We start from the raw sequence: 23,197 nt of genomic DNA, 5'->3' as shown, positions 1-23,197 counted from the left end.
GATCGCAATGTTTTGAGACAATATTCATGGTGGAAACGAGAGTAGCCAATCAGACGAGCCGATTCTCAGTTGGTTTTTGGTTTCATTGAGTTAATAGGATGAAGAATCATATGTGCAGATCCTCTATTTTATAACATCCTTAGTTTGATCACTTTAACCTAATATACTTTTCGTTGAAAGATGAATGACGAAATTCACAAACTATATTGATAGAATATTCAAATACGTCATTATTCAAATTTTACCAGAGATGCTTTTAAGAACTTCTTTTTCATTACTTAAAAAGAGGACTATCAGACCTAGGTAAACCATAAACGCAAAGCTTTATTTTAGATATCTCCTTTTTCTTCTGTTAGTATTTTGAGTTGAATGAATCTGTGATACAGAAAGTGAATTCCCTGTTCTCGTTTAAAAGTGTCTTTTATTTGGTCAATTTGTTAGAATGTTATTAATAATAGAAAAATATACGTGGTATATGCTCACTTTTGGTTGTAACTGTACAATATATTAAAAAAAAACTTTTATGCAGATCTCTCCTCCAAGTGAAAATGTAATCCTTGAAACTAGGCCCTGGTATGAGCGTTATCAACCTATTTCTTATAACTTAGTAACCAGGTCAGGCAATGAGCAAGAATTTCAGGACATGGTGAAAAGGTGCAATGCTGTGGGTGTCAGGTAAGTAGTGATAGAATTTGGGGTGCACAAAAATTATAACATAGAACTTCGGAAGATAATTATTTATTATTTCAAATAAACAAAAATTTTCTAATAAACTTTTCTAGAAGAACAACTTCATTGACAACTATTGTCTTCAGTGTTCGAGAAATCAGCTTTCTCAGAACATAATATGAAATCTATGGAATCTATGTCATGCAGTTTGAGACAGTATCGAGGTGTTAATACAGATTAATCTAAATATACATGTTTTCGAGTTGTGCAGTATCAAGACAGAGTATTGCAGAAGATGAAGTTTATCATCAAACGTATTTCTGTCAATGACGCAACTTACTCCTCTAAAATCTATTGTATTGGTACTATACACAGTAAATATGGTTGTGTTAATTGAACTCAATTTTAACACAGGGCAATAGTTGCAGCGTGTTAGTTCAATACAGACCCCGTGGTGTTGGTGTTTAACACAAGGGGTGTGTTACGTTTTTAGCACACAACCTGTATTGAGCGGTGTTAAATTCGGATGTGTTAGTATTTTCGGTGTTGATTCGACACCGTGTCAGGGTCGATAGTGTGGAAAAAAGTGTTGAGTGTTACTTGTGGCGGTGTTGCACCAACACGAAGAAAGTAACACAGTGTGTTAATTATTTTGTGTTAATATTACACTATGTCAAATATCAATATAACACAGTCCCTGTGTTACTTCTACATCATTTTCTTATTATTTCAACACACAATCTGTGTCATAATTCAAGGTGAAAGTCGTATAAGTAACACCGTTTTGGTGTTAATTCAACACTCCCAGTGTTAAAATTCAAGGTCAGACGATCAGATTAACACTGTTTTTGGCGTTAGTTCGACTCCACTTCTGTGTTACTACGACACCTATTTCGGTGTCGAATAACTCCGTGTGTGGTGTTGATGTAAACCATGTGTTGGAAAATCATGTGGTGTGCACGCTTACGCTTACTGAAGATTTTAATTTTAAAATAAGAATTTTAAACTAGAGAACACTTCATATTAAAAATCTTCATGAAAATTTTTGTCGTCCTCTCCAACATTTATTATGAAGTATTTATTTCTTGATGGTGCGAAACACAATCTTCACCAACGTCTTGTTCAAGAATGATAGGAAACTCTTACCTTATAATATGTTTGCCTCTTAATCGTGATCCTACTTGTTTTCCGCCATTTTTGGTGAGCTCTAGTGCAGTGTAGAAGTGACACAGTAATACAACGTTGTTTCTCGCTGTTCACATATTTCTTCAGAGACACTACGTAAAACAATTGAAAAAACATCGCGCGGTTTGCATGTTGAAATTCTGCGTATACCTGGATTTGTTTAAGTATTTCTTTCTACTCTGTTTGTCTGTAGCTTCAATTCATAAGCCTTTATAATTAGATGCCCAACATATTTGGCAATCACGCAGAAAACAACACCAAAGATTCTATATTTGTGTTAATTTAACACACAGGCTGTGTGTTATTTCAACTATCGGCATTTGACACACAATTACAAATGTAGAGTGAGTTGTTCTAACCACCTGTTTGTGTTATATTTTAACACAATCGTGTTAACACATAGGCATTTCGTTCGAATAACACAACGATTTTTTACAGTGTACTATTTGCAACTATGGAGATGTAGTTAAAATGTTTACTAATTCGTTTACTATTTCGTTTATATTTTGTTTTTTTTTCTCGCCGCTAGAGTTAAGTACATTAGTTTTCAAACTTGAGCACATTTCTTTTCGTATTTACACTTTTAAGGTACTTTCAGCAGCTCATAACTCTGAAAGGAGACGTATTCAACTAGTGTTTAAGTCAAACCCTCCTACCTTCAATATGATATACAATATTACTTATAAAAGTGATGTAGTATTTCTTTCTTGGAGCGTATCCATACCCAAAATGTATTTACATGCAAGGATTGACAAAATTAATGTTTCCTGAATTCTAAATTGTGTTCAGAAAACTTTTTCGTAACTTTAATATTGATTAAATAGATTGTGCTCTTAGTATAAAACAATAAACGGTGAAAGTTAAGTTTTGATTGATCTTTAATTAAAAGATTTACAATCCAGTGTTATAGGTACTACAGGGAATTTTCTGTGATTATTGGTGCATCTTTGACCTAGCTAGTACAAAGAGTTATACATTTTGGATAAATATTAGTATTTACATAAATGACCCGAAATATCACATGAAACTTATGGAAACTGAAATTAATTAAAGTGCATGGAACTGTCAGCGAAAGACCTCCGCATTTTCTGAATTTCTATAACAATATAAAAAATGCTGAACTTTGACATCTGAATACCATTTCGCTCACTTCCAGCCTGTAGGACCTGTCGACGTCTTTCAGACTGAATGGTTGGCAAGACTAATTGATTTGATGAGACCAAACTGACCAGTGTGTCCAAAGAGATCCGAATCACTAGAATGAACGTTTTGAAGACAGTTTATATACACACATCAGTTTATGTCTTCACCTCTGCATTTTCCTGTTTTCATTTTCTATTTCAATACTTTCACTCTTGTTTATTATTTTAAAATCTCTGTCTTTCTAGGAAGTGAGCTTGGCTATTTTTTCTTTAAATACTAACTAATACTTTTGCAACAAATATTAAAAAGCTTAACATACGTACTTAAATTCGAATATGTGACACAAAGCTTCCACGGGATGCTCATTATTATGATAAGCAAGTCTCTTAAAGTAAGCGACCACCTACTCATAGCGATCACCTACTATTAAAATAGGGACACTATTCGATTAGAAGTTTTATTTTTATTAATTTAAGAAATCCGAAGTTTATTACTGTACTGAAGTAGGTTCGTCTACTTTGAAGTTATCTGAAAAGGAGATTGTATAGATCCTTACCTACTTTGTTGTTGATACTAGAGGTACGCGACGACTTGACGTCATGACAACGCCGAACACTTCAATCCTTCACGAAATATGAAGATGAGAAGACAAAGGAGGTAGGTCCATGTGAACCCTTTCTGAACAAAACCACCGACTCCGAGATCGATGATGAACCACAATTGGGACTTTTGAAGAAGATGCTTCGGGTTACATCGAAGTAGCCATGGCCCAAGAATTCAACACCAAGATATTGTTGTTGAGGCTGACATATTAGGAAACTTTACAGTCAAACCATTTATTAGCTAAATATCATATTCTACCTCGCCAATTTATCTGCTGCACTATCTACCTGTATTTGAAATTACGTTTTGTTAATTTCAACGGCAATTAATGTATAAATTAGGTTAAACCTACATCCATCGTTTAAATTCTTATGTGTTTGTTTTGAGCTTTTGAGTGATGTTTACCGTTCAAATTTCTAGTACATAAATACTAGTGCAGGAGAAAACATCCACTACATTCTTCAGCAACTTATTGTCTATATATTCAGATTACCTATAGTGCTCATGAACGTTATTATGATAGCAACATAACACATAACTCAGTTATGTCAAGCTCCCAATTCTGACCACCGAACCATTCAATATTGTTGGAAGTTTTCGGTCTACAACGTCTCCCTTCTAATGTACAGCACATATCACATGGGCCAAGACATGCAATGCTAAAAATATTTAAACATTTGTAATGAGAAATATTTTCTGCTATAACTTTTGCTGAAAACTTTATAAAAGTAAAAACCAATCTTTTCAATATATTTGGTTAGGCACATTATTGGCGTCAATCGTACAACAATCAATGTTGAAAAGACATTTCGCGTTACAAGCTCTCAGTTCTAATGCTGTTTAAATTAGGGATGGACGTAACCGGTTTTTATAAAAACCGGAAACCGGTTTCTAGAAAAATCGAAACCCGAAAAACCGACATTTCGGTCTTCTCAAAAACCGGTTCCGTTTTTCACCGAAACTGGTTTCAGTTTTCTCCAAAAACGGTTCGGTTTTTAACCGAAACCCGTTTCGTTTTTTCTCCAAAAAGCGGTTCGGTTTTCACCGAAACGATTTTGGTGAAAACTGTTTTGGAAAACACAAAAGAATATGTATGTGAAATCGGAATCGGTTTCTGGAGAACAACGAAACACTATTCTGATCAGAAATAGAACCAGTTTTGGAAAAACTGAAAGTGGTTTTGGAAAAAACTGAAACGGTTTCGTCTAAAAACCGTCTTTTTAGTTTTAGAAACCGGTTTCGGTTTTTCTGGAGACCAGAAACCGAAAAACCAGTTTTGTGGCCACCACTAGTTCAAACATTTTATGTCAGAATATAAGATTAACAGGCTAAGAGATTGAATTAAATTGGTTTCACAACAGACACTTGGGACAGAGAAGATAATGTGTGAAATATTTACTAACTCTCAATACGATAGAGGTAGGTGTCCTTATCTTACATAAGCACTTGCGATGAGATATTATTTGTATACACACACACACATACATACATATATATATATATATATATATATATATATATATATATATATATATATATATATATATATTCATATATATACACACACACACACACACACACACACACATATATATATATATATATATATATATATATATATATATATATATATATATATATATATATATATGATTCAGAATTTAGAAACAGCCAATTATGTCTTTTTTCGTTGCTAAATATTTTGCTTTATGTGGCCTGGATTTGATATTTGATTAAAATAGAAACCAGTTGAGAATTCTCCAAGAGCATTCCCTGAACGAACTTAAAAAGAATTATTTTTTTTAATGGACTTTTACAGGTTTTATACCAATTGTTATATGTACTTTATTATTATACTCATTACACAATTCTTGTAATATATCTATCCATTCATAATTTCCTCGAGTACGGTACTAACAAGGGAACCTTCCGAAAATGATAGTTGCTGTGAAAGATATGGCCTATGCCAATTGAAAGAGCTGTAACAGAGATGAGCATTCCCAAAAAATTAGCTGCCCATAGCAATAGGTTCAAGAAATATAAGGGCTGGAAGTTCGAGAAACAGCAAGGTTGGACAAGGAGGAAAAGTGCAAATTCCGCAAAAAAGGGGGGTCACGGCAAAATACAATGCTGGCAAGTGATGTATAGAAAGAGACTTGCCACAATAGGGAACAAATGGAGGCCACCAGTAGGGTTAACAGTGTTGCCAACTGCAATAAAAGAATATGTTTTGCAAAGAGCACTATATGAATTGAGTGCAATATTCAGTGTCATGTAGAACATAAGATATGGCGTGTATAATCAGTGGTACAATCTAACAAAAGAAAATAGAAAAAACAGAAGTACGAAAAATACGGAAAAGACGAAGTTGGCCATAATGCGCCACATTTGATCACGAGCTGTGCATATTAGAATGAACAAAACAAGAAGCATCGACTATGCAGGAAACCGACGTACCTAGAGTCGAAAAGAAAAACGAGTTCCAAAGTTGGCAGCACTGACCATGAAAATCCAGACAATTCTAATATAGTTAGGCCACTCGCTTCACAAAAAAAAAAATTCCGGCAACAGGCATCACTCGGAATGCATCAATGCTAGAGTGATTGAGGCAATGCCAAGTCGGGGAACATGAAATGGTTGGGTTGAGCCAACAACCTATAATAGAAGTAAACATTATGTCATGGTTGGATCGTATGTGGGAATATACAGAGTGTCCCACCAAACTTTGTGACCTGAAAGATTTGAGAAACGAACAAAAATGTGACGGATCCAGTTGTGCAGGAATGTACCTATGTCAGGGGATGATAAAAGTCTGTGAGAAGCAAGTACCCCCAGGATCCCCATCATAGGGCCCCAGGAGCCAACTTCAAACTTTCAAATGGCAATAGCGACCGAGTGGTACCTCTCTCGATAGATCATGGAATGTGCAACACATATAGGAAACATTTGCTATATGAAGCATGTTTTTCAAAATGGCCGCCACAAATATATGTTGTGTCTTAACATGGCATCGAACATTGTGATCTCAAATTGCTGCGAAGCGAAAAGAGATGTTGCAAATCCATTTACACAGGAATGTACTCATGTCGAGGGCCAAGAAAACTTTGTAAGAAACAAGTCCCCAGGGTCCCCATCATAAGGCTCGAGGGGTCAACCGCAACATTTCGAATGGGAACAGGGGGCGGATGATATTTCCCTGGATAGATACAACACCGCCTATAAGAAACATTTGCAATATGAAGCACGGATTTCAAAATGGCCGCCAAAAATGCACGTTGTTCTTGTTACCGAACAGATATTTTTGGCGGCCATTTTGAAATCCCATATAGTAAATATTTCTGATATGCGTTGTTGCATATTCCATGATTTATCGAAAGAAATATAACTCGACCGATGGTGCTATTTGAAAGTTTGAAGTTGGCCCCTGGGACCCTATGATGGGGGACTTGGGGGCACTTGCGTCTCACAGAAGTTTCTCGCCCGCTGACATGGGTACATTCCTGCACAACTGGATGTGTTACATTTTTTTTTCGCTTTGAAACTATTTCAGTCCCAGAGTGAGGTGGGACACACTGAATACATCATATAGGCGGTACTGCAGACAGCAACACACAGCAGATCAAGCCTTTGATTATGTTTACTTTCTACTGGTGTGGATATGTGATAGAAAGACCACCAAAGGTTCCGACACCTCTAGAGTACTGTTTCGAGACATTCACAGGCGATCATTGTACCATGTGTGACGGATTGGCAGTATTCCGCTGTGCCCACTGCAAATGTATCTTCTGTTTGGACCATTGTCTCATCGAACAATTGCACGTACAATGTGGACGAGCATATACAAATGATGCGAAGGCTAATGCCTCTTGCTGGAATTTTCTTTTTGTGAAGCGAGTGGCCTAACTATATTAGAATTGTCTGGATTTTCATGGTCAGTGCTGCCAACTTTGGAACTCGTTTTTCTTTTCGACTCTAGGTACGTCGATTTCCTGCATAGTTGGTGCTTCTTGTTTTGTTCATTCTAATATGCACAGCTCGTGATCAAATGTGGCGCATTATGGCCAACTTCGTCCTTTCCGTATTTTTCGTACTTCTGTTTTTTTCTATTCTCTTTTGTTAGTTTGTACCACTGATTATACACATCATATCTTATGTTCTACATGACACTGAATATTGCACTCACTACATATAGTGCTCTTTGCAAAACATGTTCTTTTATTGCAGTTGGCAACACTGTTAACTCCACTGGTGGCCTCCATTTGTTCCTTATTGTGGCAAGTCTCTTTCTATACATTACTTAGCATTGTATTTTGCAGTAGCGGCTCGTAGTCTCTACAAGCACCGATTGCAATGTTGCAATATCAAAGGTATGTAGGTACGCGCAAGTGTTCCCCTCCCCCAGCATTCTTGAGTCTTATCCAAGAAATATTCAGGAAATATGAAGAGGAAAGTCTTTTAACCTCTATTTGTATATTATTGATTAAATTATTTCTCTAATATTAATTTAATATAAAAGCTATTTCCTTTTTTTTCAAACAACCACTATCAATGTACGTTTATACACTATTTATATACAAAACCTCTACACTCATGTTATTGAACACAAGATAAATCGAATATATAGTATGTGCTGTAAGCCATGAATGATGGCGTTAATCCGAAAAGAAGAAAAAAAAAGCAAGAAAATTGCATGCACGCAGTTAAACAAAATTATTTAATTATATAAACTATGCATTATTTTAGAGTGGAAAGTCTTTCTTCGATCTTTCGGGCTTCAAATTTTTCTATGACTTTATTGAATTTTTCTATGACTTCATTGACTAATCTGAAATGCTGCTCGCCAAGTTTCTCTGAATAGAAAGCACCGCTACCGCAAATATTTTCCGCTTTATTTTCTTTAGGGTCCAGAAACATCTCTCTCCTCCGACAATATACATTTTGTTAGCATTTCTTTGTATAAATATACGGAACAAAAAGTCAATTTTCAGGAACCACGTATTTTTTTTATTTTTTTTTTTTGTCTGTAAAGAAGCATGAAATCTAAGATGTTTTCCTTTGAAAATGAAAAAAAAATAGTTTAACATTCCAGCAAATTAGGCTAAAGAAGACAGATGAGTATTGAAAGTGAATGATTTATGCTCTCCGCCGGAAATCGAACACAGAATCATGTACACGAAAGACACAGAGGTAGGAATTAGACCAGTAGTAAGACATTTTCTTCTTGGAGACTCGATTGACCCCCCCCCCCCAGAATAGGATTTTTTTAAAAATAAATCTTATCTCAAGAATTTTCACCTTTGGATTATAAATGTTAAATAAAATCTATTGACTTCGAACGACCGCCCCCCAAACTTTCAGCCTGGATCCGTCCCTGCTACCACCACTTATATTTGTTTTTTGCGAGTTTATGTTTTGTGAATAACTTCTTTCTTCCACGCGTCTGTATCTTCCTCACCCTATCAATTGAGTCAAGCGCTGCTAAGCGGAGGAATTCGTAACTATTACAGAAGCTGACCAGTTGCGGAAAAAATGCAACCGTAAGGGACCAATACGGGAAGATAGGAGCGTTGCAAGAATAAATCCACTTCCCCATGTTAAGAGATAGGAGCTCGCTGCCATATGCTCAATGTTACTGCTTCCAGTGGCAACGTTCGCTGCCACTGGAAAGGTAAATCTCTCTCTTTCTTTCCGTTTTTTAATTGACTTTTTTCAGAAATGCATCAATACTGTTTTGCGCTCAAGAGCAAAGGTTTATTTTTTACTGATACACTACTTTAACGCTTAAAAATATTTTTAGTATTAAAAAAAATATCCGGTTGCACAACTATGCAACATATAGTACCAGCCGCCACTGGTATTTTGCCATGTCCCCCTTTTTTGCGGAATTTGCACTTTCCCCCCTTGTCCAACCTTGCTGTTTCCCGAACTTCCACCCCTTATATTTCTTGAACCTATTGCTATGGGCAGCTAATTTTTGGGGGAATGCTCATCTCTGTTACAGCTCTTTTAATTGGCATAGGCCACATCTTTCACTGCAACTATCATTTTCGGAAGGTTCCCTTGTAAGTTTCTTCCACATGTTTTGTTTAAGAGTTCTGTTAAAACGTTCTGCAGTATATTGTTTTACGGACACATGCTCAAAATGGAGGGCTCAAAATTGAAAAAAAAAATCTCAAAATATTATCTCCCTATGACTTATGGTTCCCGAGATATGACTTCTTTAAACTCCCGAAATCCGAACTTTTCTGGCCAATACCGTAAAACGGGGCTACTTTGACAGATTTTGGAGTAGTTTAGATGTGTACACGGGACACTTTCTGCAACCAGTGAATGATACTATTCTCATCATAACAATAGGTATCTAGGCTATCACATCCACTACTAAACCTAAGTCTCTACAAGTAAGTTTTGGCGGGAAGAAATTATGAAATACCAGTCAAAATAGCCCCGGAGCTACTTTGACATCTTATGTATTTGTTACATAAGGTCCAAGTTACTCAACGTATGGAGTTATTTTGACATGGAATTTATGTAAAGTGTATAAAACACTGTTTTGATCATATGTAAGGTACGGTATGCTGTATACTTGATAAACACGAAATCTTTATTGTGTTGTGGTACATTATACATCACTATACAAGTTTTTCTAAAGCTTTACTTTTAACATCTTTTACTTTGAACATACACGATGGTTTACTTTACATTGTTACTTTATTTTTTATTCTACTTTATTTTTTTACTTTACTTTACTTTTAACATAATTACATATGTACCGGTATGTTATCTTTACATGTAACAATGGAAAGAAAAACCTTAGTCGTCAACATCACAGTCGTAACAAGCATATTGAGGATATCTATGAAAGTATATGCAACAATTCTCATAGGAAGCACGAATTGCTCATCTGTCAAAGTAGCCCCGCTCTATGTCAAAGTAACCCTAAATGTCAAAGTAGCTCCGTTTTACGGTATCTGGGGGGCGGGGAACGATGGTCAGTTCGCCAGTGGCTACCGGTTACTATTTAGTACCAAAATGTTCACTATCCTCTTACGTATTGATCAACACCAATATAATCTCTCTATGACTTACAGTTCCCGAGATATGGATCCTTAAATCTCTCGAAATCGGAACTTTTTTGGCCAATATCTTGGGAGCGGTAAGAGTGACGCGAAGAGTTCTGTAACTTCTTAGAGATAGTTTCCGATGGTCTATCGAATAGAGGGCTCAAAACTGAAAAATTCGCAAATAACACACACACACAGAATTCAGTACGAACATTTTAAGTTCGTTGATAAATCAAAATCGTTTTTTGGATCTCACTCAACTTCAAGAGCTAAACATAACAATATAGTGTGGAGTTCTTCTGTACTATTCATTGTTGGGGGGAAGTTTTCTTGGCCTATGTTTAGCAGAAGGGGTCCAGCTCTTTTCTCTAAAAAATATTACAAATTTTGGTAATTTCTGTTCACATTCGGTTAGTTTAGGGTAGGATTGGTTAGTTTAAGTTAGGTTAGGCTAGTTTAGGTTACGTTAGGTTAGTTTAGTTTATGTTATATTAGTGTAGGGGTCCCGCATAATTTTCAAAAAAAAAAAAATCATAGAATTTCGCTTATTTCTACTAATATTACGTTAGTTTAGGTTAGTTCAGGTTAGCTTACGTTAGTTTATGTTATGTTAGGTTAGATTTGGTTATGTTATGTTACGTCTAAGCACTTGCATCACTCATTTCTCCTGTAAATTTTGTGTTTTTTACGTGCTTCTGGACCCCTTGTACTAAACATACCCCGTTTTCTTCTTCTTTTCCTTTTTTTTCTTTTCTCCACTTCAAAGGATTACATCGAAAAGATTACAAAAGTAAAAATAAGCTTTTCATTGTTGCATTGTTATGTTCTCAAAGATTTTGCATCGTTTATATTGGTTGTACAAAATATTAGTACAATACGCTAAGCTTCCAGTTAAACAGAGTTATCCAAGAATTGTGTGTGCTATATATTTTAAATTATGCTTTATGCTTTATTTTCTAAAATTATGCTTTATTATCCTTTTAAAATTAGTTTCTTCTTGGCTTTTAGACAACCACAATCATGTTTAAGGTACCTACCATATGTCTAAATTGCTGTTATGCTTTTTATGTTTTTGGGTTGCCCTACTAATAAGGAAAACAATGAACTGTGAACGCAGAATGGTAAACAATAGTAAACAAAATTTTCTGTGTATTATTTTCGGAACGACAAAGCAAAAATATTAGGAATGCGCACGAGACAAGATTTGAGACTGTCTCGTCTCGAAAATGTGCTGTAAAAGTGATGTTTCGACTTGAAAAATGTATATTTTTTCTATTGGAAGAGCTGTGTCTCGACTCGAATTTTGTAAGGAAAATTCTGTCTCGACTCGTCTCGTGCGCATTCCTAAAAATATATTTACTACACCATTACAGAAGAGTGGGATGATCAAACAATCTGGAATGAACATTGCAACTGAAAATAGATATATTTAAGCCTCAAAATATAACAGAAGCACACAATAATTTGCATTTCTGGAAGGGAATCTCATGACGTATGAACATGAAACTTCCTTCAATAAAACTGCAAAGACTGTACATTCTGAAAATGCTACTTTCCAAAAATCGAAAATTTTAATCCCAAATACGGATATCCCCCTTAAACATACCAAAGTTGTTAATTCAGTTAATCACAAATCTTATATATACTATTTTAATTTTAATCTAATGTTCAAACCTTCCAGAATATATGCAGACCTGGTCCTCAACCATATGACTGCTGACCATCCAGTTAATATAGGTACTGGAGGAAGCACTGCAGATCCACAAAATAGGCAATATCCAGCAGTTCCTTATGGACCTGAGAATTTTCACAGTCGGTCAGATTGCCCAACGGCTAGCGGAGGAATAGAAACTTATGATGATCCTTATCAGGTAAATATTTTACTTGGTAATGCAGGAGATAAAAATTTAAAGTGCAATTAAATATATACATATAAAGTGTTTTTGAATATATTTTGAGTATTACAAGAGAGTATGGCTACTCTACTTTTACCAATTCTATTACTACCTTTTTAGTAGGAAATTAGAGCAGGACAACCAACATTTAGACAAACAAAATATATTTAAAAATTTTCCAAATCTTATACCTTGTCAAAGTTTAGGAGAGTTGTAATGGCGTCAATTGTCAAATTTGTCTAAAATAACTAATTTTTAGATATGTAAGACATAAAACAAGGAGCAATATATATTTCGGAAGAGTTACACATGTTAAAAATCTGAATGGTGATTCAACGTGTTCTTTAGATGAGGACTATACACCATGGATTTTGTACTCCTAGAAAGACAAAACGTGTGCTAACAAGGAGCACAAAGTTCCATGAGAAAATCCCATGTCCGAATGCTCAAAAATTAAATTCTGCTGCATCTGCAAACTAGAGGGACCGCACTACTAGTAATAACAATTATATGCAGTTTGAAATTTGCAGATATTTTCCCACGTACTGTTCCTTCTCCCTTACCTGTAATCGTGGATGAATATAGTTCACTTTGTTACATTTATATAATGCAATATAATCATAAATAGTAAACTGGAATTATTCGTCTACTTGCATCTACTAAAGATAATCTAATCCCACCGATATTAGTGTCCAACCCCATTAGTTTTAAGTGTCGATTAGATGAATAGTGAAGCTCTCGATCCCGTTTGAATCTAAGTTCAGCCCTCATCGGCGTGGGGATTAATGAGAAAAAATGAAACGCCAAAAATCAAAACTATTTGTTGTTTGTGATCGTATCACGGGAAAAACATAAACTTGTTTAAAATGAGTTTTGACACATAATTAGTACCTACTTTAAGTTATTACCCTACGAGTGGGAAGTGATGACATGTTTATATATTCAAAAACCATCGATATTAGTGTACAATCCATAGTAGAGAACACTCGGTCGAAAAGGTGTATCTGCTTTCTCAGGCTAGCCATCTTGAATTGTTTTTTTTTCTAGGTTTATCCACACCAAACAAATGCCGGGGTAGCACCTAACATATATCTATTAATCAACATGGTTTTTGTCAAGGAAAATCCACTGTAACAAATTTGGTTAACTTTGTTCAATATATATTTAATTCCTTTAATAATGGAAACATAGTTGACACAGTTTATTTGGATTTTTCAAAAGCTCTTGATACTCTGGATCATGATATTCTTCTAAATAAATTGTCTAAATTTGGTTTTTGTGACAAATTTTTAAAACTGATTTCTTCTTATCTGAGTGTTCGACAACAATTCGTAACATATAGACATACAAATTCTTACATATATAAGGTAAATTCTGGGGTACCACAAGGTTCCAACTTGGGACCTTTATTTTTTTTATTGTTCATTAATGACTTACCAGATATCTTCAAATACTCCAGGTGTTTGTTATTTGCTGATGATGTCAAATGATTTAAAGAGATAAAAACACTCACTGATTGCAACGAATTAAATTCTGATTTATCAAGGGCATACAAATGGAGTTTAGACAGTAAGCTATATTTTAACTCAAATAAATGCTGTGTTATATCTTTTTCTAGAAAGAGAAAAGCATTATGTTACGATTATCAATTGTCTGGAAAAAGTTTAAAAAGATGTAATGTTGTAAAAGATCTTGGAGTCACATTGGATGATAAATTAACCTTTGAATTTCATATTAACAAAATGTGTAATCAGACTTTCAAATTACTTGGATTTATGTTTAGAAATACTCAGGTGATGAAAAATGCATTTGCTTTGACTAATTTATTTAATAGTCTTATAAGAAGTAAGTTAGAATATGCTAGCCTGATATGGTTTCCTTACACTAGGAAGAATATAGAGAAAGTTGAACGTGTACAAAATAAGTTTCTACGATTTCTTTATTATAAAAGATACAATAAATCCTCGTATTTTGAAAAGATTTCTTATAAATCTTTATTTGAAGAATTTGGTGTAACTTCGTTATATACCAGAAGAGAAATAAGTCAACATAGGTGTTATTAATAATCCCGACTTTCTGGGTTCGCTTTGTTTTAATGTGAAGAAAGATGTATTGCGTATTAGGTTACCCTTTTATTACGGTATTTCACGCTCTAATTTTCACCAATTTTCACCTGTCATAAGGCTTAGTAAAAAACATAATGAACTGGTACAACGTAACTCAAATATTGATTTTTCTTTACCATTTAAAGTATATGTGTCAAAAATTAAAGAAGTAGTTTAGATTTTACTTGCTGTTAATATTGGACAAAGATTTTATTTTTATTTTTGACACATATCTAGGTAAATATATTTAAGATTTGCTGGAGTGCAAGTAAGAAGTTTCAGTTATAGAAGCAAGGTGGAAATGAAATTAATAGCAACTTATTTGTAATTATAAATTCTAAAAGCATTATGTATTGTAGAAAAAATGTTTGTACAATTGTGCATATTGCAATATTCTTTTTGATTATTGTAGTTAATAATGTAATAGGTACTTATGTATGACGTCTTCTTTTTCTTTTCTGTTTTTTTTAAAATAATATTTTGAAACATAAGCTTGTACACCTATTGCAATTGGGGGGAAACCCCTGTTATAGGTAATAATAATAAATAATAATATAGATCCCAAGCCGCTTCCTTTCTTCACCTCTAACCCGTATAGTGTGCTCGCCGAGGGACATCCCACGGGATTAAGGTTATAGATACCGATAATGCCCATATCAATCAATCAATCAGTTTTCGATGTTGCTGAGATTGAATAGTTATACTCTATAAGTCATTTAAGTCCAACTTTAGTCTCCATCGTTATGAGGCGTAGAGAGGGATACATGTAAAGGTAATCGAAAATGACTGATGTTGTCCAGTCAATAGTGTTCGGTTTCGTTTGGATGAATTATATGGCTTTCCGGCTATTTCTAGCACATGCACAAACGGAGGTTTTTTTTCTTCCGAATTGCCAAAAGAAAATCAAAATTACTTTTAGTTACAGGGCACTGTGGAACTTTAAGATCTATCATAATAACTAAACAAAACAAAATCAACTGTAACTTTCAAGATTTAGTAACAACTCAACAAAGCACAAAATGTCATTTTCTTTTTAGCTTTGTACATGAAACAATTTATGAAACATGCTTCTTTCCCTGGCATTCTCACGGCATCAAGATCCAATAGGTGTAGAACATCTTAATACATCTCTTTCCTTCTTTGGATTTAACAACTTTGCATTTAATTCAGGGGTGCAAGTAAGTAACAAGATTTTACTAGCCCACATCCCACAATAGAAATCATTTACTTACCTTTGAAATATATAATAGTGATATTAAAAACTCGCCTGCACCGGTGAACCCCTCGCCCCGAGTGAGCGGGCGAGTGGTTATTTGCATCCCTGATTTAATTGGTAGTTTGAGTGATATTTTGGATAGTTTTGGTAATCGCTGATTGGCTATTACTGTAAAATTAGATTCAAGTAAACAATTTGTTCTTGGTTACGTCAAGTCTCAATCCTATCATAAGATCAAATCTTGACTGAAGCCTACTAAGCAAATTTTCTGTATTACTCCTTTTTAAAGAATCCATTTTAATTCGAATGATACGTGTAGTCTACTATGAAAAATATGAGATAGATAAGTGCTTGTTGTTTGGTTGTAGTGTCGTGAATTAGTAAACCAATGTCGTTTGATTCTATGCCCTATAATTGAGGGGAAAAAATTAGTTTTCTTGACTGTATGTGCTTAATTATTTCAAACAGGTTAGAGTGTGTGAGCTTGAAGACCTTCACGATTTGAATCAAGGAAATGACCATGTCCGACAACAAATTGTCGAATACATGATTAAGCTTATCAATTATGGCGTTGCTGGATTTAGGCAAGTATTACTATTCCCTTATTTTTTGTCATTAACAGCACCAGAAATTTTTATTCTCAATATTTAGCCAAACGTTTTCTTAGATCAAATATTCAAACGTATATGAATCAGTTTAATCTAAAACTAGCTCAAAATTTGCTAATAAACAACAATATATGTAAGATGTGTACAAAATAAAAAATAACAATATATGTTCAGTACACTAGAGGATGCATCATTTATATAATGTCCAACCATGATAACGGAGAAACCAAAACAGGCAGAAAAGAGAAATTTTGCACGAAGGAAGTAGAAGGAGGCAAGGGCGCCCATATTGTGATTTCCAAGGGGGCAAGTATACGCGACATTTCAAATATAGGTTCAAATTTTGCTGTAACTAATGTAAAAATTCTATTGGGTTTTCGATATTCCGAACTACAATTTCCTCTAGAGGGGCAATCGCCGCACCATGCCCCCCTGATGGGCGTCCTTCTAAGGAGGGAAAAATATTTATACGTATTAAACAGAAACATCCAACAAACAGTGTTACCGATCCAATATAAAGTTATTGTTTTTCAAATGGCACTACGTCAGATTATATTACATACAGATGGTGATCAGAAAAATGGAAACACCTGAACGAAATTGCAACTTACTAGATTAATATGGTGTCGGGCCACCTTTCGCCTTCAGAACAGCCTTGATGCGACGTGGGATGGAGGCATAGAGGTCGTGAATGGTAGCAAGTGGAATTTTACACCATTCCTCGTGCAGGGCATCGGCCAGTTCTGTGAGAGAGGATGCAGGTGAAAATCGTCGCCGGAGTCGTGTTTCCAAGACGGACCACAGATGATCTATTATGTTGAGATCTGGGAGTTGGGCGGGCCAGGGGAGGTGTTGAACTTCCCCCGTTGTTCCTCAAACCACGCTCCAACAACGCCAGCTGTGTGAATGGGTGTATTATCATCCTGGAAGATGGCGTCATTGTCCGGGAACAACATCCGGATCATAGGATGCAAGTGGTCTCCTAAAATTGCGACATAATCGTTGTCAGTGATTCGTCCGCTAAGTGTGACCACAGGATCCAATGAAAACCATAATATGGCGGCCCACAGCATCACCGAGCCGCCGCCATGTTTGATAGTTGGGCGGAGACACTGCAGATCATAAGCTTCTTTGGACGTTCTCCACACATAAACACGGCCCGTGGTTGGGAATAGGGTGAAGGATGACTCATCCGACCATATCACACGTTTCCAGTCATCAACGGTCCAAGTTGCATGGTCGCGGCACCATTTGCGGCGTGCGAAAGCGTTATGGACTCTGATGAGCGGTTTGGCCCGTGCAAAACAACCCCGTAAGTTCATGTCATGTAATTCGCGGCGGACTGTGATTGTCGAAACAGGGTGGGGGAGGTGCTAGTTGAGTTCCTTCGTCACTTGCTCCGCAGTGGCACGACGGTTCTGCGTGACAATGCGCTTTAATACCCGGCGTGACCTGTCACTCATGATTTTCTTCCGCCCAATGTTCCGCTTCCTCGATGTGGTTTTCCCGTATGTTGTGTAGGCCGTCATCACCTTCGACACTGTCCCACGCGACACACCTAACACAGTAGCCACTACCGTCACACTCACTCCACATAACCGCGCACCAACAATTAGCCCTCTTTGAAAATCTGAGAGGTCTCCCATTTTACACTACCTCCGTCTGCTGCAGCAACTGGACACTGCTGTTCCACTGCGCCTGACGTAGTATGGAGACCGACTTAACACATCACCACCAGCGGTCCGGCGCTGCGGGCGCCACGACACCACTGCCAATCCATACATCTGACGTGTTGCCAACTACAGGTGTTTCCATTTTTCTGATCACCATCTGTATTTCAAACTAACATTTCAAACAAAAGCATAAAATATCATTCATTATTAAGTAGTGCAAACTAAAGATGTTATAGTATCACAGACATTTAAAGTTTGGAAGCCTCTATCACACATGCAGCACAACAGAGATGGACATGATAATACACAAAAAAAAAGTACCTCTGTGTTTTATATCATGGTCATGGTATTACTTGTTTCGAATGAATAGAACGAAGTTACAAAGGCTTGAACATTTAATTTTTTTCTTCGAAAGGTTTTATTTTGAAAACATGGTTAGCAATTCGAACAAAAATCGTTTTGCCGTTTAAAGCACTTCGGTATCTCAAACCGTTTCGGAGATATGGAAACCATTGCTTAAATTTGCAACACTGCTTAACCCCTTCAGTGTGGGTGGCGAGTTAACTCGTGTCTTCAAAACGCACCTGCTGTGCGGATGGTGTATATATACGCTTTCATTTTGCTTTGGCTATTTTGTATTGCGTATGGCGAATATACTTGCCCATAGTATGAGTAATGGTATTCCCGACAATATTTAGCGAGTTTGCGCTCACCTAGGAACCCCAAGAGACCACACAGAAAAATTGCGCTTGATCTGTTGAGGCATTCCCAAATTTTGTGTAACCTAACCATATGATGATGATGATAATCATAAATACGACAATGACAAGTTATAGTAGCTAATTAGAAGCAACAAAGATCATAATGCCGAAAATTTCATTGTGATTGCGTGAGAGGTTCAAAAGTTATTAAAAGGTAACAAATTCCAAAGTTATATATATATATATATATATATATATATATATATATATATATATATATATATATATATAAAACTACATTTTTTACAGCGGTTTGCATCTGAAAATTACGCACTGGAAGAGGTTGAATCATTAATTTCCGGAACTTATAATTATAGATACTAAAAACTATCGCTGTAATGCTATAAAAGAGAAGGAAAACAACAATCATTTAAAAAATTTTCCACAAATATATCATTATTAGCAGTGTTGCAAACTTTATGAATGTTTATCACAGTGAAACTTAGATTATTATCAGTCCCACTGGGGTGATTCCAATAATGACGAACAGAAAACTTAAAATATTATAAGTCCTACTGGCATGATTCCAATAATGAACAGGAAACCTATTCTTGGGAACGTCATTTAATTCCAGAAAACCACTTCTTGCTATCTATCACCGTTTATGTTCTATTGATAATCAACGTTCAGACCGGAAATGGTTTATTTCTACAACTTCTGGTTTGAATAGAGGGTTAAGGGAGGAGAGGTAATTTCTTTTCTTATGGGCACGGTGGTTCAGTGGTACAGCATTTACCTCTGGTGTTTGGAGTCCCTGGTTCGATCTCTGGCCAAGTAAGTTTGGGATGGACAACATCGTGTACGTGAGTTTTCTCGAAGTACCTTCATTTCCTCCTACATTCTCATTCCAGCAAATCTTCCATCATTATTCCCTGCCTTTGTCATTGTCTCTCTTAGCAAAAAAATCTTTCATTTTTACGTCCCACTATTACGCCGGCTAGTCTAAAGGAGACGGTGATGATGAGAAATACATGACATGGTGGAATGAATAAAGTGGGAGGAAACAGGAGAACCACGAGAAATGCCACGCACATGGTGTTTGTCCACCACAAATCAAACTTGGGACGAGCTCAGATCGAACCAAGGACCTCAAACACCAAAAGCAAAAGCTCTACCACTGAGCCACCGCGGTCTTGGTCTCTGCTAGATTAGGGGTCCAAAATCATGGCACAATAAAACTGAAAGATTTCATATCATTTAATTTCAAAGAATATTTTCTTGGGACATAGTAGAGACCTGCACGGGCCGGGTCTGGCCCGAGGCCCGAAGCACGGCCCTGCCCGCGGGCCGACACAGATTTTTTCAGATCGGGCCGGGCTGGGGCCGATTAATTGAAATTCTTTAATAATTATTTACTTTCGTTAAATGATAATTAGAATAAAGGCAAATGTTGAAGAAGTGTGTCCGTAAAAAATGTTATAAAATGAAACTTTTAAAATTTATCGGGCCCGGGCCGGGCTTGGGCCAAGAATTTTAAAAAATTATCGGGCCGGGCCGGGCTCGGGCCGAAAATCTCCAAAACGTTTCGGGCCCGGGCTGGGCCGTGCCAACGTACATTCGGGCTGGATTGGGCCCGGGCCGAAAAATTCAGCCGTGCAGATCTCTAGGGCACAGTTGACTAAAGAAAAGTTTGTGGATATTTCTTTTTTCAATTTTGATCTAGTATGTTTTGTCGAACAGACTGACGGATATATGTAGTTATTTTATAAAAGTGTCAATATTTATGTATCTCATAGTTTCTATAATTAAAAAAAATAATAATAAAAAAATTAGGTACATACACTGAAATGATCTTACAGAAAGACGTATAATTTCTTTCTAGGTCTACGTACTGTAATATGAAGGCAATTATCTCTTGGATATTTAATCACATGCTATTGAAATCTTTAATATATGCTTTGATAAATGAACTGCAAATTTTTCTTTTATCTGAAATTTATCACATATATAATGAAAGTGATTTAATTTTTGTAGAATTGATGCAGCGAACCATATATGGCCCGAAGATCTGGAAGCCATTTTCAATCAAGTCAACGATCTGTCAACGGAACATGGGTTCACAGCTGGGCAACGACCTTTCATCTATCAGGAAGTGATTGACACAGGTAAAATACATGCTGCTGTGATTGTTGCTTAGAGATCGCGTTTTAGAAAGGTTGTTTAACTTCACTTGCGGAAGAGATTTTTTTTCCTCTATGAAATTCTCACTTCATACGTACATTAGGAAAAAATACTGTATCTGTGAGAACGATGTGAGATTTCGTAAGTACACAAGGATTTAATTAATTCCTTTGTGTGGATGTTAAAAATCTCGTTATGAACTTATGGAAGCATTGCCTACTACAAGAGATAGTTCTATATAAATAAATGTGAGATTATCATGGTAGAGTTAACCAATTATTAGAATCACGCAATCAAAGGTTATAATATTGTAGTAGTATGGGCCTGACTTGATCGAAGTTTGGACTTTGATCCCGACATTTGTGACGTCATAGGTCAAAGGTCAATGACCTTGGCCCCAGGATCAATGACCTAGGGGTACTTAGGACCACCAACCTCAAAATTTGGAAATTGCCAAATCTAAAAATTGGGTATGGTAGCCTAGGACCAGGGTATGTACCTCTATTAGTATTAGGGGTCCACTTCGTTCCCTTCCATGGGTAAAAAATTGCCAAAAAGTTAAATTTCGGGAATTTTTGACCTAATTTATCCCCTTTGATGAGGTGTTATTACCTTATATAATTATATGAGCGTATACAGGGGTCCATTCCCTTTCATAAGATATGGATATATTGGTGCACCCCTTTAAATTTTTGGAAGGGGTACCTTGGCCCACCCCTTAAATTTTGGAAATTGCCCATTTAAACATTTGGTATTATAGTACTGGACCCTAATATGTATTATGATAAATTTGGGTGGTACACCTCGTTCCCTTTTAGGGGTACAAAATTGCCAAAATATAAACGTAAGCAATATATTGTACCACGTGTTTGGTTTTGGCCCAATTTACCCTCTTGGATGAGGTCCTATTACCTTATATGATTATATGATCATGTATAGGGATCCATTCCCTATCATAAAACATAGGTACATTGGTGCACCCCTTTAAATTTTTGGGAGGGTTACCTTGGCCCTACCCCCTTTAATTTTGGAAATTGCCCATTTAAACATTTTGTATTATAGTATAGAACTCTAATATAGATCACTATAAATTTGAGTGGTCCACCTCGTTCCCTTTAGGGGTACAAAATTGCCAAAATATAAACGTAAGCAATACGTTGTACCACATGTTTGGTTTTGGCCCAATTTACCCTCTTGGATGAGGTCCTATTACCTTATATGGTTATATGATCATGTATAGGGGTCCATTCCTTATCATAAAACATAGGTACATTGATGCACCCCTTTAAATTTTTGGGAGGGGTGCCATGACCAACTCCTTAAATTTTGGAAATTTTCCAATTTAAGCATTCGGTATCATAGTACATGACCTCAACATGTATGATGATAAATTTGGGTGGTCCACCTTGTTCCCTTTTATGGGTAAAAATTGCAAAAATGTAAATATAAGCAATATGTTGTACCACGTGTTTGGTTTTTGGCCCAATTTATCCCCTTTGATTAAGAGTCTTATTACCTTATATGGTTATATGATCATGTATATAGGTTCATTTCCTATCATAAGACATGGGTACATTGATAATTTAAAAATTTGGGAGGGGTATCTTGGCTCATCCACTCAATTTTAAAAAAAATGTTTAATATAAGCATTTGGTATCATAGTACTGGACTTCAATATGTACCACTATAAATTTGGATGGTCCACTTCGTTCCCTTTCATGGATAAAGAACTACCAAAAATCAAATTTCGGAGGTTATTGACCCCCTTTGATAAGGATTTAGCACGTTATATGGGTATGTACAGAGGTTTATTACCTTTATATGTTTATGTTCCCTTTTAAATTTGGGAATTATCAAATAACAAGTTGATGTCGCTCTTATGGACAAATATTCAAATTTTAAAGGTTATTGGCCTATTTTATCTTTCTTGATATGGCTTTATTATTGAATTAGTACAGGATTTATTACTTTTTTTTCATAAGATACAGGTGTATTTGTGTACCAATCTTAAATTTTGGGAGGGGTTGTTACGATTAATTATTATCATTGTATTGAAATCTATTTGTAAATGAAACCCCTTTTCAATGTTTCCGTAAAAGTAGGTGGCAACCTTGCCTTGTCACGCTACTACGTAGTAGCTCGCTGCCGAGACCG

General features: G+C 35.9%; 1 protein-coding gene across 1 annotated transcript in view; it reads left to right on the top strand.

The window, feature by feature from the left end:
* Positions 1 to 23,197, top strand: part of LOC145671755 (alpha-amylase A-like) — a 56,712-nt gene that overhangs the window by 4,109 nt on the left and 29,406 nt on the right. The window contains exons 2-5 of the mRNA XM_081740961.1: positions 530 to 675; positions 12,346 to 12,535; positions 16,349 to 16,464; positions 20,897 to 21,027. Of these exons, the coding sequence (XP_081597087.1) occupies positions 530 to 675; positions 12,346 to 12,535; positions 16,349 to 16,464; positions 20,897 to 21,027 (583 nt within the window). The remainder of the gene's footprint in view (positions 1 to 529; positions 676 to 12,345; positions 12,536 to 16,348; positions 16,465 to 20,896; positions 21,028 to 23,197) is intronic.

This window comes from Thermobia domestica, chromosome 15 (genome assembly GCF_964235325.1).
Source record: "Thermobia domestica chromosome 15, izTheDome1.hap1.1, whole genome shotgun sequence".
Taxonomy (NCBI): Eukaryota; Metazoa; Arthropoda; class Insecta; order Zygentoma; family Lepismatidae; genus Thermobia; species Thermobia domestica.
Note: the sequence above shows the minus strand (reverse complement) of the source record. Positions and strands in the feature narration are given on the sequence as shown.